Source organism: Heloderma suspectum, chromosome 1 (genome assembly GCF_057233095.1).
Source record: "Heloderma suspectum isolate Gila_16-S chromosome 1, 16-S_ref, whole genome shotgun sequence".
Classification (NCBI taxonomy): Eukaryota; Metazoa; Chordata; class Lepidosauria; order Squamata; family Helodermatidae; genus Heloderma; species Heloderma suspectum.
In genome coordinates, this window is record NC_139458.1 from 142,615,801 (window position 1) to 142,634,947 (window position 19,147).

At 47.4% G+C, this 19,147-nt stretch overlaps 2 protein-coding genes across 4 annotated transcripts in view; one reads left to right on the forward strand and one right to left on the reverse strand.

Moving 5' to 3' along the window:
* Positions 1–5,119: 5,119 nt before the first annotated feature.
* On the reverse strand, positions 5,120–18,587 carry ZFAND2B (zinc finger AN1-type containing 2B). Of its 2 annotated transcripts, none has more exons than XM_084805413.1 (10): positions 18,299–18,587; positions 17,716–17,823; positions 14,697–14,791; positions 11,850–11,981; positions 9,913–10,064; positions 9,393–9,497; positions 8,866–8,938; positions 7,597–7,673; positions 7,114–7,201; positions 5,120–6,473 (listed from the first exon to the last, which is right to left on the reverse strand). In XM_084805413.1, the coding sequence occupies exons 1-10, from the start codon at positions 18,513–18,515 to the stop codon at positions 6,435–6,437; spliced, it is 1,086 nt and encodes a 361-aa protein (XP_084661539.1). In that variant the 5' UTR covers positions 18,516–18,587; the 3' UTR covers positions 5,120–6,434. The 2 variants fall into 2 exon arrangements, with proteins under 2 accessions (XP_084661539.1, XP_084661549.1); XM_084805423.1 differs by lacking the exon at positions 18,299–18,587 and adding an exon at positions 18,090–18,173.
* The window catches only part of TTLL4 (tubulin tyrosine ligase like 4), a 44,280-nt gene continuing 43,441 nt past the window's right edge, over positions 18,309–19,147 (forward strand). The window contains exon 1 of one of the 2 annotated variants that reach the window (XM_084805400.1): positions 18,309–18,391. The gene's annotated coding sequence lies outside the window, so the exon portion shown is untranslated. Of the gene's footprint in view, positions 18,658–19,147 lie in introns of both variants that reach the window. The other variant, XM_084805390.1, reaches the window with a different exon arrangement.

Here is a 19,147-nt window from a genome sequence, read left to right on the forward strand (position 1 = left end):
AGAAACCAAATGCACAGTTACAAGATGGGGGATACGTGGCTCAACCACACTACGAGCGAGAAGGATCTTGGAATTGTTGTCGATCACAAGCTGAATATGAGCCAACAATGTGATGTGGCTGCAAAAAAGGCCAATGCTCTTTTGGGCTGCATTCATAGAAGCATCGTTTCCAAATCCCGGGAAGTACTAGTTCCCCTCTACTCAGCACTGGTTAGGCCTCATCTGGAGTACTGTGTCCAGTTCTGGGCACCACACTTTAAGAAGGATGCAGACAAACTGGAGAGGGTTCAAAGGAGGGCAACAAAGATGATCAGGGGACTGGAAACAAAGCCCTATGAAGAGAGACTGAAAGAACTGGGCATATTTAGCCTTGAGAAGAGAAGACTGAGGGGAGATATGATAGCACTCTTCAAGTACTTGAAAGGTTGTCACAGAGAAGAAGGCCAGGATCTCTTCTTGATCATCCCAGAGTGCAGGACACGGAATAATGGGCTCAAGTTACAGGAAGCCAGATTCCGGCTGAACATCAGGAAAAACTTCCTGAGTGTCAGAGCAATACAGCAATGGAACCAATTACCTGGGGAGGTGGTAGGCTCTCCCACACTGGAGGCCTTCAAGACGAGGCTGGACAGCCATTTGTCAGGGACGCTCTGACTTGGATTCCTGCATTGAGCAGGGGGTTGGACTCGATGGCCTTGTAGGCCCCTTCCAACCCTACTATTCTATGATTCTATGATTCACAGCAAAAGGAGCTGCTTGCAGTGCCTCTGTGGATGGAAGAGGTTACGGGTGCAATCCTATGCATGTTTAGACAGAAAAGAGTCCTACAGCTCCCAGCATTCCCCAGCCAGCAGACTTTTTTTCTGTCTAAACATGCATAGAATTGCGCCCTAAGTGTGTCATCGAGAATATGGGGAATGGGAAAGCTCCAGGGCCATACAGTTTTCCTATAGAATGGTACAAGGCACCCTTAGACATTTTGACTCCTGAACTTTTCTGTCTTTATCATATGGCTTTTGAATCAGGAACTTTACCCACTTCTTTATATGATGCTTATATATCCATTATCCCTAAACCTGACAAAGACCATACCAACTGTGTACATTATAGGCCAATTTCCTTATTTAACGTGGATGCTGAAATATTAACATCAATTTTGGCTGATATCAGCATGTGATACACATATTAGTCCATCCTGATTAAGTGGGATTTATTTGCCAGAGACAGGGAGCAGATAATTTAAGGCTTGCAGTAAATCTGATTGCTTTGAATTCTCAAAGAACGGATTCGGCTGCAATTATTTTGATGCCGAGAAAGCATTTGACAAATTATATTTTTCCACATTCTGGAAAACCCACCCTCATGTATTTCGAGGGGCAGAAAGTGTAAAAATTTTTTAATGCCTCCTGAAAACACACCTTTTCACACAGGCTTTCCCTGGGATGTAACTGCTGCTTAGTTTTACTTTGGTTTTATGTGGTGCTTTTAAACTTTTAAAAGTTTTATATTATGTCTTGACAAGTTGTATTTTATGGTTTTAATTGTGAACTGCCCAGAGAGCCTCAGCTGTTTGGCAGTATAAAAATGTAATAAATAAATAAATATTGGCAGTTGATGTTTGTAACCTTGGAAAAATTTGGATTTTCACAGGAATTTTTAAAATGGATTAGAATTTTATATCCCTCCCCTGTGTCACGAGTGTTGACAAATGGAATTCGTTCAACTTCTCTGTCTCCTCTGATATTTGACTTGTGCTTGGAACCCTTGGCATGTGCAATCAGGCAGAACAGAGATGTTTTCAGCTTTGTGCAAAAGCAGGTTATGTGAAAAATGACTTAATACACAGACAATTTGTTCTTATTCATTAGTAGGTTAAAGTCTTCTATACCAAAATTAATGAGATTGATATCTTTGGTACACTTTTGGGTTATACTATTAATTGGTCAAAATCTGAATTAATCTCTGTAGGGTAGTATCAAGACACCAAAAGTACTTACTAACTGGCAACTTTATAACTAACTGGCAGAAGTTATAAAGTATCTTGGTATACTGGTGCATTACTGAATATCATTTGCAACTGAATATAAATGCATTACTGGCAGAAATAGCTCTTGACTTGGGGTACTTGGAATAAGGCTGACATAATTAAGATGACTGCCTTGCCATGGGTAATATATGTATTAAAAGAATGTAGTATTATTTTATATATTCCCTAAACATATTTTCAAAATATTTATGCAACATTTTGGAAGTTTATTGGGGGGGGGGGGTCTCATCCATGTTCTTCATTGAAGGAGATGTAGTCAATCCAAGAGGGCAAATTTAATTTTCCCAATCTTAGTTTCTATCATAAAGCTTATTTATTAACCTACACTAATGACTGGAAAACATTTTCTTTTAATATTCCTGCATGGGTTGTTTTGGAGTCAAACTATTTGGTACCCCTTTTTCTGGATGGATGGCATTAGTATCTAGATATATTTTAAAAGAAAGGAATGGCGCCACTAACAATTGTAGCAGCAAGAGACTTGGAAAGCAATGGCTCGTCAGCTGCAGTCTGATCCATATTCTCATGCTAACTTTATGGGAGACTCCAGTTTTGAAAACAGAGAGGTGACCTTAAATGTGGAGGAGTTAGGGTGATAATGGGAATGTATACTTTATATCAGTTAATAGGTTTGGATGATGAATGTGTTTACCATTTTTAATACTGAAGATTAGATTTACCATTTACCATCTAGTGATAGTTCGCAGTACATCCAGTTTCAGCATTTGTTGGAGTCTCTGTGGAGGAGTTTAACGCAATGAATGGAGCAGTATCAAATTAACACAGGAGCAGCCACATGTAGATGGTTGGCTTCCCTTTTTGGATGTAGAATTAAAGATCTGTAATCGGCACTTTCCCCTTCATGGATCACTGCCTTGTTGTGGCGAAGGGGCTTGCGTAACTCAGGGAAGCCATAAGCTATGCTGTGCAGGGCCACCCAAGACAATCAGGTCATGAGCCTCTTGTTGAGGGTGAAAGTAGAGTGCAAAAGCTGGTTTGAAGCTCAACATTACAAAAACGAAGATCATGGCATCTGGCCCCATCACTCCCTGGCATATAGAAGGGGAAGAAATGGAAGCAGGGACAGATTTGATTTTCTTGGGCTCCAAGATCACCGCAGACGGTGACTGTAGCCATGAAATTAAAAGATGCTTGCTCCTTGGGAGGAAAGCTATGGCAAACCTAGACAGCATAGTAAGAAGCAGAGACATCACCTTGCCGACAAAGGTTCGTATAATCAAAGCTATGGTTTTCCCAGTAGCAACGTATGGCTGTGAGAGCTGGACTATATGGAAGGCTGAGCACCGAAGAATCCATGCCTTTGAACTGTGGTGCTGGAGAAGACTCTTACGAGTTCCCTGGACTGCAAGGAGGTCAAATCAGTCCATCCTAAAGGAAATCAACCCTGAGTGCTCCTTGGAAGGACAGATTCTGAAGCTGAAGCTCAAATATTTTGGCCACCTAATGCAAAGAGAAAACTCCCTGGAAAAGACCCTGATGCTGGGAAAGACTGAAGGCAAAAGGAGAAGGGGACGGCAGAGGATGAGATGGCTAGATAGCATCACCGATGCAATGAATATGGACTTGAGCACACTCCGGGAGACAGCGCAGGACAGGAAGGCCTGGCGTGCTATGGTCCATGGGGTCACAAGGAGTCAGACATGACTTAACGACTGAACAACAATGGGCACTTTGAAACAAGGTGGTATAGGAAACCTATGAAAAGGGATATATTATTGAATTGTAATTCTGCATGCCCTGCGCTAGTGAGAAGGCAAGTGGTAAATAACATGATTCAGAAAGCTATTAGGGTGTCTACAATTAATTATTCTGAGGAATAAAAACAAAAGTCCGTAAAACTGGCAGAGGCTAATGGTTATAGGATACCAGTCCCTGCTGTTAGGAGTGTGAGGTGTGTCAAAAGGCTGCCTGTTTTGAAAATTCCTTTTGTGACTGATGTATTTGTATGAGAAGCCCAAAACAGCCTCGATTGCCATAACATCAAGGCTAATGTTGTTTGTACTGCCCTGGTAACATTGAAACAACACCTTGTGAAGTCATGGTTGTACAATAACAAATGCTGGACACAGGAATGCCCTTTTGTGTGGAGAGTGTGCAGTTAAAGGGGAGATTTACAAAATTGAGTGTTTGGAATGTAATTATTTTTACGTTGGTAAAACAGGAAGACCTGTCCTAAAAAGACATAAGGAGCACTTGTCTGATATTCAGGATAATGAAACACATGCTAGGCCTTGGTCCCTTCATATGAGAAGTATGCTGGCAGAGCAACTTTAATGAAGATCTCTGTGCTAGCAACTGAACGGAGCCTCTGAAGTAGAAAGATTGAGGAAATACTTGGGTTCAGACAACATGATAGCCCACACTCAAGGGTTGAATGTGGGTTGTTGTTGAAAGTTGGGTTTTGTTCTCTAAACCCAGCCATGATAACAAATCATGGTTTGTTAACCACAAACAACCCACAGTTCACAACCCAACAACCATGGGTTCTCTTCATGGGTTGTGGTAAACAAACCATGATTTGTTCATGTGGCTAGGTTGAGACAACACGATAACCCAGATCTCAACCATCCACAGTTCAACGACAACCAACACTCAATTCTTGAGTGTGGGTTATCATGTTGTCTGAACCCAGCCATTGTTTATTGATCAGCTGAAACCCAGTAAGAGTGTGAAGGATAAGATTAAACAAGCCATGATGTTTATGAATGCGGCTTGATTGGCTGTTGAATACAGGCACTGATTGTTAATCTTTGTTTCCCTCATTGAAGCTTGGCCTGTTCCTGATTGGTCCTGGTTCAGTTTATAAGCTGGCGTTTTATGTTGAAACGTTTCACGTTTTAAAAATCTGTTCATTATTAAAATAAAAAAATAAATATATAAACTGGATGCACTGTCTTGTGGTCATTTGTTTTGTTTTGGAGTGCTGTGTCGTGTGCATCGCATTGCCCATGGATCAGTTTATTCAAAGTGTTTCTGCTGACAGCTGAAGATGCACTTGTTTGCCCAGGCAATTCCCTGACTGCTAATATCGTCAGCTACCACTAGTTATTTTAATTAAGATTTTATTGTTTTTATCATTGGTTTTACTGTATTTTCTCATTTTATATTGCAAACCACTTTGGGATTTTACTTTACTTTTTTTAATGAAAAGCGGTATAGAATGTTTTTGAAATAAATACAAATTTTAAAAATGTTCTGTGTGCTCCAAAAGAAAATGAAAGCAAAGGACAAGCTATTTGCGTCTGTGAGTTTATTGGCTCCCACCAGCTTTCCCACAATGCCTGCCACCAAATCTTTCTTCTTCCACCCCTGTAGGTGACACAGCAAAGGCACAGAATGCTAGATGGTGAAGTGGCCCCTGGAGAGGGAGAGACTATAATTGCAGCAGAGCATACAGCTGGAAGCCCAAAGCTGTAAAAAAAACAAAAAACACCTGGTAGAAGACCGTGTCTGACCAAAGCATGCATCAGACAGAAGATAGACATCCGTGTAGTCACTGAGGTATGGGTGCCCACTGGGGCCAGCCAGCTCTTCAACATGCAATCTAAGGCAGCTGGCCATCTACTGGAAGTGGAAACCCCCCTTCGCTCCCACTACAGGGCAGCCTGTGGACTACTGGTCGCTTCAAGGTTGATCTTTGGCAGACTTTCTGAGAGAGGGCTAAGTGTCAGAGTACTGGCAAGGGGCTGGCAGCAGGAGCTACTCGAAACAAAGAGAACGGGAAGATTCAGCCGTCACCTTCCGCCAGGGAAAGGATTACACTGCATTATCTGAACTATCTGAATTAGTGTCACTGTGCAGCAGCAGCTTTAGGAGCGGATCTCCCCCACTGAAGCAGGTAGCTAGAAGTCCAGCAGCACCAAAAACGAGGTGTGGGAAAAACCTTTAATCAAAGCATTTACCACCACCTACTGTCCAACTGTGGGACTGCCACAGGCCAAGAGAGAGATGCAGCAAAGAACGAGCCTCTCTCTCATGCTCCCCTCAGCGATGGGGCATCCCCACACAGAACACCTGGAGGTTTAACCCAAATTATACCAATGTTTCCTGCCAGCCCAGCCCCTTTGGCTGCTGCGGCCTGCACTAGCCCTGGCTCTGGTCGTGGGACTGGGGGCTGCCACCCCAAGGCTACCGCTGCTCCATCCAGTTGGGGAGATGCTGCCTCCTGTCCCAGAAGGTGTGGTCACGGCACAAGGTGACTACGGCTGTGTGGCAAAGAGACTCTGTGAGGGCCAGGCAGGGGTTCAGCCTTTGGTTCATTGTTAGTAGCCCTGAGGGAGCAGCAGAGGAAGGTATCCCCAGCAGGAACAGAGGAAGAGCCACAGTGGCCAGGCATGGTTCCCAGGCTGCCCAATTCTTCTTGTGCTCAGGACAGGCAGCAGTTGGACGGTTTTGTGCTTCGGGCCTAGGACACAAATATGCAGAAGGTAAGAACAGTCAGAAATGGGAGTGCACTTCTCCCCCCGCCCCCGAACTGGGCCGGCCATTTGCTATGAGAAACTTGCGACACACACAAAACTCACACTCTGATTGGCTATATAGAAACCAGCACACTCTTAAGTCCCTATTTGGTGGACTGCAGTCACCCCACTTCATATATGAACATGCATTGCAAGGAGGAGGAAGTTCCATCATGGTGTCATCCTGACTTGACAGCTGGCTAAGGATTAAACTACATTAAGCATCCATTGAGTACTTGTTCCATAAGTCTGTCTGAACTTTCAAGATACCTGCTCCTCTCCTATGGGAGGATGCAGGACAATTCATTCTAGTTAATCTAATAAAATTTTTACCAAACCTAGTAACCAGTGATCCAGCCTCCAGAGTTCTGTACAGTAAAGCTTCTGAGAAAAGGCCCAGGGGCTGGGGTGGGGGTGATGGAAGACACTGGTTTGGTCTCCAGTGATTGGATTGGCCTGGCTTTGGACTTCCTTGCTGAGATACAGAACAGTCTGATATAGTCACAAGATAGCCTAGATAGACTGGCAAAATCTATGCACAGAAGGATGGGAAAATTATTTGTGGAATTTGCTCATCTTGCTCACCCGTTGCTGCTGCTGTTGTTGCCGCCGGTATTCTTCCTCACTAGCTGAAAGAGCCCGAGCCAATGCCAGGTCTTCCTCTTCCTGGGTGCTGTTCCAGATACAAGGATAGGGTGAGTCACAATTAAGAGCCTCCTCTCCCCAACTTCCTGCCACATTCTCCCAAGATAGGGAGCGCATCAAAGTTAGCATGCTGGTGTGTGCCTGGTAACCTTGCCATACCTTGGTTTACACTTAATGCTCAGAGGGCCTGACCAGCACAGGGGGCCCGAATGCTTACCCCAGCAGGGCTAGAAGGAAAGAATTGGACTCCATGTCAGGAGATCCACATTGGGATCAAGGGCAGCCTGTTGGCACTGCAGTTTGGACATGACGGTTAGGACAGTTCCCCATCCTACAGGTTCCAAGCAGGCAGTCTGGCGCAGGGGCATTAGTAAGGTCCTGAAGCCAACCCATCTCTGCAGGGCTGCTGCCACGATGTGCTACCTGAGGGGCTGTGGTTGCGTGGGCACCGTCTCCGCCAGGGACATCTCCAAGGCTCGTTGCAGCGCTTCCTCCTCGCTCTGGAACGAGATGCAAGCCTCGAGTTAGCCTATGTGGCATGTACCACCTGTTGGGCAGGGCCTATTCCAAGAATATGGAGCTGGGTTTAGCTTTTGCTACATTTTAATTGTGCAAATTAATCCATTTTGTATAAAACTAAATTTGCACACGTTGGGCTTTGCAAACACCAGGGAGGATAAAACATCAGCATACACCCTCAGACACTGGGCCAAGGAGCTACTTGAGATAATCTGGGCTCCAGAAAAAGCAATGCTCAGATCCTTCCTTCCTTCCTTCCTTCCTTCCTTCCTTCCTTCCAGAGTACCAGCCCCAGAGTTATCCTCTCCCCCACCCCCCTAATAGCTTTTAATGGTCACCCATTTATATAAACTTCCAGTGAAGGAATTGACCTGTGGCAAGGGTCTTTTTCCCCTGTCTGAGCTATCCACTGAGAAAGAGATTTAAAACATTTATACTCTACTCTTCAACCAGAAAGACTCTCAGAGCAGCTTACAGATAAATACAAATGAGACAGTCCCTGCTCTTGGGCTTATAGTCTATAAAGACATGACACAAAAGGAAAAAGGGATGTGTAGGGGAAAGAAAAAAAAGAAAGCAGAGACACCAGTTCTTAATTCAGCCTTCCCCAACCTGGTGTCCTCCAGATGTTTTGAACTACAACTCCCATTACCCCTGGCCATTGAATACCCTGGCTGGGGCCAATGGAGTCAAAACATCTGGAGGGCACCAGGTTAAGGAAGGCTGTCTTAATATTAGAAGGTTCTTACAGTGACCAGACACAAGGTTTTAATGGCTGTAATATAGCCAGATGTTGTTGGCATCCTTATTATGACCAGCTGGAATAGGAACAGCTCAAAGACAGGAGGTGCCAAAAATGGCTGGTCTTTCAGCTGAGCCAAGGGAGTAAGTAGCCTTGCTTCCTGTCCCTCCCTCTTCTACAGACTGATGGAATGGCTGCTGGGTGACCGCTGCAGGAGAGGCGAAGCCCAATGAAGTGGTTTCTCAGGATGGCTGATGGTGGCCCCACTTTCCTTCTCTGCCCCTGCTGCAGTCTTAGCATACAGCACCTGGTATACTTTGAGGTGCGATGACACCCCTCCCCCCCTTGCAGCCATGCAGCAGGAGACGGGCAAATGCATGAGGGGAAAGGGAGCATGCACATCACAGTTTGAGTGTCGAGCCACCACTTACCAATCCATTCTGCAGGGCAATGGCCGGTGGAGATGTGCTTTGGGACGGAGGTGCTCTTGCCATCTTGCTGGTTCTGTGAGCAAGGGAAGAGATGTCAGCTGGTACAACTCACAAGGCACGTAAGCTGGGAAAACCCACTGGCGCGGTCCAAGGCAGCCTTCCCTCCCCCTGGTGCCCTCTGGAGGTGTCGGACTACAGCAACCATTATCCCCCAGCCAGCGCTGCATTGTGCAGTCCGACACATCGGGAGGGCACCAGGTTGGGGGAAGGCTGGCACTAGGGCCACATTTACAGCACAAGTCCAGGCGGTCCTTATGCTCCGAGGAGGAAGAAGGGTGGGCTGAGCTGGGATCTCGTTTTACAGCATGCTCAGTGATGGTAGGGCTCGTTAGGTTCAAGGGCATTGCTGGACAGGTGGTGGGCAAATGGTAGTGGGAGGGAAGGGTCTGTGACTTCACCACCTCCTGAACGCTGTAGCTGCTGGAAGAAACGGTGGAGAACACTGCAGATTCAGGTCACTGGTGTACCTGCTGGAGGGTGGCGGGCTTGCAGCAGATCTCATGGGTCCACTGCTGGATGTGGCGCTTGTAGGTGCTTTGGCAGCCTTTTGAGCCCTGGCAATAGCAGCGTTCCTGAAACAGGGAGCACAACCCTCGGTAAGAGCGCTGCCTGCATCAGCACACCAAACCATCCTCCTCCCCTTCCTGAGAATAACAGGAACCCACGTGGGCACCATCCTCTGCGGCCACACCAAGTCAGCCCCAGGCAATGCCTCGTGTTGCTTCTATGCCCCGCATGCTCAAGGAACCTGAGCTGTCAACACTGCTCTGCTGAGCAAAACACAAGTAGCACACATCTTAGAGATGCCAGGGGAGGAGCAGGTATCACCTTGCAACCCCATAATACTTTGACAGAGTTGCCGGAACAACCAAGGATGGGGAAGGAAATATGTACCACTGCCCTTCACAGAAGTGTGCACTAAAATGGCCACGTCTGTGTCTGCCCCCTCCAGTCTTGCCCAGGACAGCCCCCCAGTCCCGCCTTTACCCTGCCTTGGAGAGCGAGTGCCCGGCCCCCTTGCAGTCATGATCCAGTGGGTGCCGGTGCTTGAGGCAGAAGTTGCCGTGACACTGATCACAGAGAACCTTCATCATCTCCCGTTGCTTGCAGCCAGGCCGCTGACACTTGTTGGTGAAGATCTAGGTAGATGGACACAGTTGTGACTGATGGGAGTGGAATGGCCTGTTAGCAAGGAGCAGCCCATCGAGACTTGACTGCTTTGCACCGAGGTGGATATGAGAGACTAGGGGGCCCCCGAAGCTTAAGTTTCTCTAACCAGGGATAGGCAGCCTGATGTCTTCGAGATGTTTTGGACTACAACTCCCAGAATCCCTGACCATAGGCCATGCTGGATGGGGATTACGGGAGCTGTAGTCCAGCAACATCTGGAGGGCACCAGATTGCCCGCTTCTGCTCTAACAGACGAAGACATGAACCTTGAATTAACTCAATTAACAAAAAAACTTTTCATTTTACATGTGTTAAGAGCTTTCCATCATCACTCAAGCTCCAAAATGCTGGGAAATTAGAGCTGTAAAAACCACGCCCTTAACAAATGCATTCTTTACGTCAGGGGTGGGCAACTTGTGATGCTCCAAATATCTTGGCCTACAACTCTCATCAGCCCTCACCACTGGCTATGCTGGCAAGGGCTGATAGGAGGGCCACTGTTGATCTGGAGGGCCACAAGTTGTCCACCCCTGCTTTAGGCAATCTGGATATGGTATGGGATTCTATGCTGCGGTTAGTTCCAGCTTCACCACTACATTGGAGCTGGTTGGCTATCAGTGGCAGAATAGTAGCATTCCACATTACAAGGACACCACTGGCAACCAATACCATCTACACAGAATGATAAAACTGAAGGGGCTTTCTGGAACACAGAGGTAAGGGAATGTTGCTTTTAGATTTAATTATTTTTGCTTGCAATAGTTTTACAATGTAATCATTTTTTCTGTGCTGAGTTTTCTACAGATTCTTTAGACAGCTCTGTTTGTTACTTCTCTGGGAGGATTTTACCCTCCTTTATCGCAACTTTGCCTTGTAGTTTTTAGAGACAGCTGGCTTTTTTCCTGGGTTAGATTTTTGGCTTGTGGACAGCTTGGAATAAATCTAGATTTCCCATCTTTCCTTTCCTTTTATTTCCTGGTAAGGCTCAGACATGACTATTCTATTTTTAAACATTTCTTCAGTTCCTAGCTGGATAAATTTTCTATTTGGATTCCACTGGATCCTACCCCTGGGACTTTGATCCAAGCCCACATAAACGTGTCTTCTGTGTTTGAGACAGGTAGCTATAAGTCTTTTTAATCTTTTGATTAAACAACTATATAGTGAGAACTTAGTAAATTTTAACTAGTTTGGACTGGCAGAAGTTTTGGGAGGATGCAGTTTAAAGCTTAGTGTTATACATGCTTTATTGGTGGCACTTTTGATATTTCTTCGTTAATTGTGTACACAGCTTCTATCTTCATAATCCTCGTTGTAGTGTCTGGTCCTTTAACTTTATATTGTTTCTTTATTTATAGTTGTACACTTTCACATTTCACCCCCTAAATCACTACATGTATCCACTATTCCATTTATATACTGCTTTCACACCTCAATGCGGAATCTGCGTATTTATCATTTGTCATTGAATAAAATATTTCACCTTTATTTTCTGACTCTGGTCCTTTCTCGTTACCACCACTAGCTCACAGGAGCAAGCTCAACAGACCTAAAGCTTGAACCTATATTCACTCCCCTGCTTGTGGGACATATTCCAGCACTCCCCAAGGTTTGCCTAACATCAAACTGCCCTCACTCAACACATGGAAGCCTAGACTAGCACATTATCCAGAATTTGGGCATATCAGATTCTGGTGGGCTCAAAGCCAAGTGTCCCACCAGAGGCACTCGAGAAGGTAGTTGCCGCCTCCTACCTTGCGCTTACGCTGAGCTGGATCCGATTTGCAGTCCTGATCAATGTGTGCTCCCACCACGATATCAGGCATCTCTCCTCGCTTCACGGGGATGGGTGTGCTGCACAATGGGCACACAGGGACTTGCACATCCTGAGAACAGAATAAAGCTTGAGCTGGTACACAACGGACCCATTTATTCAAGAGTATCACAAGAAGACCTGGAACAAAAGCGTTCCAGTGAATCACCTCCTCCTATTAGGTATGCTCCAGTTTAGGGTTCCAGACAGTCATACTCTCCAAGCAGGGCATTCTGGGTTTTCTCTGTCCCCAGTTTTTTCTTTTCCAACTGATACTTAATGTTCTGTGGCTGAGCATACTCCGTCTTTATTAGGCTATTTTTTTTGCCCTGTTAAGTCTATCTAACTTCTGCAAAACTCAGGGTTCCCTGAACAACCTCTCTTTTGTTTCTCAGTGGTCCTGTTTTTGCTCCATTTCTGCCAACGCTCACCATCTGAGTTTCCTATTAGTGGGCGTGAGAAGTGAATTAACATTATCCCATAAAAGCCCAACCCAATCACCAACGGTCAGCCCAAACCATCAGCAGTCCCACAAAGAACTTTTGTCCTTCCCACCACTGGAATGTGGCCCCAAGAGCTTCTCTGAAATGGAGTTCAGCCCTTAAGCTAAAAGAGGTTCTGCACTCCTACTGTAAAGGATGGCTAGCAACCTCTTATCACCATTCACTAAGACTTCTCCACAAGCAACACAAAGAACTACTAAAGTACACATACCAATGGCAGGTCCTTCAACCATGTTGCCCACATGCCCTGATTAACACCATCGAAGATCAATAAGGCAAGGCCTCCTATTGATCTCCTGGCAGAGATCACCATTCAAGGACCAAAAATACATGGCAGTGCCCTGCTCAGGCTGAAAGACACTCTGGCAGGTATCCAAGAATTTAACAGCAACTGGGTGTCCTTGAAGCTGCAAAACTGCCACCTTCTCAACAACGTTCACCAAAAAGAAAAGGTTGGATGGAAACAGCAGTAATGAGCTGTGGACTCAGCATCAGAATTAGGTTTTCTGAGGAAGAGATGGCCTACCAGTGATTTTGGGACATTTGACATTGTACTTTCTCCAAGAGAAGCATTAACAATCCAAGCCAGAAACTGGATCCAGTTTCCCCTAGCTATTTTTCATCAACTAAAGGTGCAATTCTATGTGGGTTTAGACAGAAAAAAAGGCCTACAAGTCCTAGCATGCCCCATGCTGCCAGGGGCATTCTAGGAGTTGTAGGCCTTTTTCTGTCTAAACCTGCATAGGATTGCGCCTTGAGATGGGTACGGATCCAATTTGCAAATTATTGTTCTCAGGCTTGCCCATCCCCATGATAAACCTCTGCATTAGCTGGCACTTCTAAGCAGAACGAGGAGGCAAATCAGTTCAAATTATACTGGATATGGGGGGGGAAAATAAAGGTTTGGCCCATCTTCCTGCTTTTGCAATGCACAAGAGCCACATCAAACCTGAACTGAAACTGGATTGAACTTTTATTATTCCTGAACTAGTACATAACCTGAACTGCTATGTGAAAGTCTCTGCAGAACATGAAGCAGTTTGTCTCCTTCGCTGAAAAGTCATCCAAACAAACAGGCCAAGACTGACCTTTTGACAACTCAAACTATTTCTGCACTAGAATTTCTTGCTCTTGAAGCTATTTTGTCAGCAAAGTAGGTGGTAAACGTAGCACAAAAGGCAGATGGTGATGGAGCCTGCGGATGGAGCGGGGTGGGGAACTATTTTAAGGTGGAGGGCTGAACTGCCCCCCACTGGGCCCAGCATGGGCCAGATGATGTAAGTGGGCATGGCCACTACCTGGCAGAGAGAGCCTGGGTTTACCAGGCTGTTATCTACTCATTAACAATTCCACTGCGTGGCACTGGCACAAGGGTGAGGAATGTGTGGTCCTCTAGCTGTTGTACGATTGCAGCGCCTACCAGCCTTAGCCAGCAAAGCCAGTGGTGAGGGATGATGTCTGGAGGGCCATGTGTTCCCCATCCTTGCACTAGCAGATACAAGGGCAGCAGAGGAGAATGCATTCACTGTTGATGCTGCCTGCTGCAAGCAGCTGGGGAGGATCTTCGGGAAGACCTGTGCTGGTGACTAGGGTCACCTGGCTCTTCCGCAGGCTGCTAACAGAGCACCCATCAAGGCCAGCACATAGATCTTCCAGAGAAGCCTTCCCCAACCTGGTGCCCTCCAGATGCTTTGCAATTCAACTCCCATCAGCCACCGCCAGCTTAGCCAATGGTCAGGTACCCTGGGAGTTGTAGTCCAAAACATCTGGAGGACACCAGGTTGGGGAAGGCTGCTCCAGAGTGTTCTGGGATCTATTTGCCTTCATGAGCCTCCAAGAGCGGACAAATCTAACTGCCCCACCCACACGCCAATGGGAGCCCAGGAAGGTGCCTTCAAATGGTAATGCTCTGACCATTTCAAGTATCTTCTCCTGAACACTAATAATTGGATCACTTGTCTTCCACGCCACTGAAAAACACCATGTACAAAGTCTCCTGAGTCTTAGGGGCCAGCTGTCACTTGAGATAGAGCCATGGTTGTAACAAAGATCATGAACTCCTGTGTTAGCACTGAACGGTACTACGTTACCCTTTATGGCATAAACTCCCTTCTTGCCTGCCTTTTCTGGGGTTGCAGCCAAACAGCTTCTTCCACTGCAGGGCATCCTCTGCCCTTTGCTCTTTGGCCAGGACAAAGTCAATGCGTTTCGTGAATGCTGAGAGTGCATCTGATGTTGCATAAAGCACCTGACTCCATAATTCTGTCCCTTCCGGTTTCACTTACCTTCTTGTAAGCTGAAGTGCAGTTGTGATGGGCATAGACAACATGGTCAGTGCAGAATAGCTGTTCGCAAGCATCACATTTCAGGGGAAGAAAGTCTGAGGGCAGGAAAGGACAGGATAATGAAGAGCTATAGCTGTCCCCCTGCAGCCCTCCAATGGACAACCCGGGGATTCTACTGGATGGCATAACAGAGGAATCACCAGATTTCCTTTATTTATGGGCACACACCCTTTTCAGCACCCAAGAGCACAACAGATAGGTAGGGAAATATTTGAAAATGAAAGTGCTATGGTAACAGATGACTAAAATAGATTAGTCATGGGAAAGCTAGGAAAAAAATCAGGGGAAAAGGGTGCCCCCACATTTTTTTCTGGGCCTTCACATCTCTAAAACAGAGTCAAATAAGAGATGTACAACTGGGAGATCCAAGATGCCCCTCACCACCAACACAATGTAATGTACTTCACAGACCTCAATTCCCCCACTGGATCATAAAATAAAGAGAACCAGAAAAATGCTTCTAAAAATGGACTTGAAAGAAAGCACACAGATTATTAGCATACAGATTGTTGCCTATCAGGGAACATAGCTAGAACCACAGATTACACAGCAGGTGGCTGGCCGAGTTTGCTGAAAAACCAGGTGTGCAGTGAAAAATTGTGGTCTATCAAGAAAAATGTTCTCAAACACTAACACCCACCCATGCAAATCTCTACACATTCGAAGAGCTTTCTCCTTCAGATACTGGGGTGTTTGAACCTCCGTGTCTAATCTTCAGTCTCGCAAAATGTGGGATTTACATTATCAGATGACAGAGCACTGCTGGATCAGACTGAAGGCCTATCTAGTCCAGTGCCTTGTCCCCACAGTAACTAACCAGGTATCTATGGGAAGCCCAGACGCAGAACGTAAGTGCAACAGCACCCTCCCACTTGTGTTCCCCAGCAACTGGTACTGAGAGGCGTACTAATACTGGAGGTAATATATAGTCATCAAGACTAGTAGCTATTGATAGCTTTAGCTAATCCCCTTTTAAAGCCATCCAAGTTCCAAGTATTGATGTGCAAGGTAACAGCCCCAAGAGTTTGCATTTCATCCCAAATTGCTAAGACCCTAAGAATGATCCAGATCCCTAGACACAACCTCTTACTATTGGTAATTTCTTAAGTACTCTGTGTTCAAGCTAACAATGTCGGATAAATCTGCAACTGATTCAAATGAGTTTGAATTTCTATGAATCCAACCTACAGATTCCATAGCAAAGCAGCTTTCTCCAAGTTGTGCAGACTTGAGGACTAGTTTTTTTTTACTTTTGGTGGGGATTTGTGCAATTTAGGGCACAATCCTACGGCGATAGGCAGCTGCCTCCGAACTTGGAGGTGACTGCCTATCCATGCTTCAGCCGCCCTGCGTTTGTGGCTAGACAGCCGATACTGGCTGTCTAGCTGTGGGAAGGCGGAGTGGGGGAAGCAGCTGCTGGACGCCATGTCGGATGTGTCATACCGGCATTTCTGCCTTCCCCGCCCAAGAACACCCCCCCCCCCAATGTCCCGTTTTCGCCGCTCCACGCTCCTTTTCTGAGCACGGAGCCATTCCGAGCTGCCTGTGAGGCAGTGCGGGGGAGGTCAGTTCTCTGGGAACCAACCTTGGAGCGCAGGCTCCGAGGTCAGTTTCCAGAAACCGACATATCCTATGGCCATCTAGCCGCTGACTAGCGGCCATAAGATTGCTCCCTCCATTAGTGTGCTAATGTGCACTTGCAAATGAACAAATTTAACACAATCCACACATCCCTAGTTCAAGCATATGTCAGCATTAGCTGTGGGGAGCGGGGCGGCGGGGGGGATCCCTTCAGTCTGAAGCATACAAAATCCACAACTATTTCCAAATTCTAGCTAAGAAGCACCAGTGTTATGTTTTTAATTTAGGGTTCTCTGAAGTTAGACAGAGGATACCTCATAAAAAACAACGGTTGTGCCATGATAATTAGTGTTTGCCTGGTTTCTTTTGGGAATAAGGTTTATGCCATTACTTTAGTACCAAAGCAAGAAGAGAAACCAAAGCTTTCCATTGGGAAAATACCGAGGGTGCATCTCCATAGAGAAGCCCCAGCTCATCTGTTGGAATTATTTCAGAAAGCAAAGCACCAACACTCTAATGCTAGCACAACTGAAACAAGCCTTTTAATATGCTGTGCCCCACATGCAAAGCATGTCCTAGAACCATCATATGACAAGTTATCCAAGCTGCAACACACTGCCAGAACAGTGACATGTGCAACAGACCACAGAAACCACTTCTGAAGTCCTACTGGGAAGCTTTACAGCCAATTCCCACAGCTCACCAGTGCTTCCCAAAACATGTTATGGGCTACTAAGAACACAGAAGCCTTTGAAGAAGCCAACACAAACGTTCCTGTTGTGCTAATGCAGTGAACAGCATGTCTTCACCCAAAGCTCCTACACACGCTCAAGGCTTGTTCTAGGACGGAACTTTGTACAGAACGACCCTCACATTTGTGCTTGCTTTAAAGCACACCCGTTGGCTGAAGGGCAGATACCACATCTGACCCAGCAACGGGAATCTGTGATGCTCCCCATCACAAGTCCCAGGCAGTGGAGGCTGGTGGCTCCAGTGTCGGTGGGGCAGTGCATCTGCTCCAGGTTTCAGTCAGAACCCTAAAGGAGCTATCCAAGGTGCTCTGCTGGTAGATAGCTCCTTGGATAGCTCCTTTAGGGTTCTGACTGAAACCTGGCTCTGATTCAGAGCCCCACCGACATTGGAGCCACCAGCCTCCACTGGTCCAGGCCATCCACGTCCCCCAACCAGTTACAAGCACCACCCTTCTCCTACCCCCCAGCAGACAACTGGCAACAGCGCCTTCGTTCTCGCCCCGCATTAGGGGCTGGTAGGTGCTGCCTGGCACGGCAATAGGTCATTCCCCCAAGCTTCAGCCCGACCAAGGGAAACGAGCAAAGGGGCGCACACACAGGGCAGGCAGCTGAGAGCAGCGTCTCACCCAGGCGCTTGCAGGACGGCTCCGAGCAGTGGGCGCCTAGGTCTGGGAACTCCATGGCGCCGCCCGTGAGGCTGGATTCAGCGGGAAGGGCGGAAGGAAGAGCCCTGCCTGTTGGGAAGAAAACAGGATTAGAGCCTAGAGGCTCGGCGCACAAGACAGAGATGCTACCAGGGAGGGAGGGACAGCGGGCATGCGGCAGCACCCAAGGGGGCTGGAAGGAGGAGGAGCTACGGCACCCACGGGTGACTACGGAAGGGGAGGGGGCTACAGCACCCAAAGTGAGAGAAAGAGAAAGGGGGAAACACCGCTGGTTAGAGGGCGGCGGCGCGGGAAAGTAACCCCCGGAGAACGGGGGGAGGGGGACTAACGAGTACCCCAAGCAGCCCGCAGACTCCGCCGCTGCAGGCAAGAAACCCTCGGCGGCTCCCTCCACCCCACCCACTTCCGCTCCTGGGCCCGATGACGTCATTCTACAACGACCCTACTGTGCTTCAGGCATCGACTGGCCCATCCCATCCCACCCCACCCCGACCCGACCTTCTTTCCAACTCCACCCCCCCCCCACGGAAGAAGCTCCGCTTACTTTGACCCTGCCGAATGCTGGGAAATGTAGTACAACGCGAGGGGCGCGCGCGCTGAGCCGACGCCAGGCTTCTTTCTGCCTCTAGAGCGCGCGGTACGTCGGGAAGCCTAGAAGCCGAATGGCGCGGTGTATGACGGTAGTTGAAGTCAGTAGGTGCGTTAGTTCCCGCTTTTGCCTTAGTGAGGCATTCGTGGAGAATTCCGTCATTGTCCATCATACCCTTTAGTAGAGCGGGGTGTATGCTAGAAGCCGCCACATGCGATATTCTAGTCCCGCCTTAACCGGAAGTGCCTCCATGGTAACGGCGGGCGGATCGGGTTGGGCCGGAGGGGGCCAAGCCACCGCCCGCCCCGGAGCCGGTAAGTGAGTGGGCCCCCGTGATCGCCCCCCCACGAGTGATCGCTCATCTCTCCCCCCCATTCCGCGAGGGCATTGACCTTCCTGCCTAGTCTGAGGCGGCCCTGCCTCAGAGTGAGGATTAAGTAGCGGGCTCTTTTTCGCAAGCGTTCACACGAGACTCGGGATACTCTGAATTAAGCAGCCCATGTTCATTTGGAAGACTGCTGCCCTCTCCCCCTCCGCTGTGGGCTTCTTTTCTTGTGGGTCAACGGCGCGCTCATATGTTGGGTCCCCTATGCAGATACTCCTAGCCATTCTCTCTCCCCATCCCCGTGGTGGTTGTAAGAAAGTTGCATTTCTGTATTCTAGGGTTATGGTGTGGTGGGTTGAGAGGAAGCAGTGTGATCAAAACACGTCTGTGCAAGTGTAAATTGAACACTGCTTCACCAGGGTCAACATGGGGGAGGGAGTGGGGAGCTTGGGTCCTTCGGGTGTCTGCCTTCGAGCGTG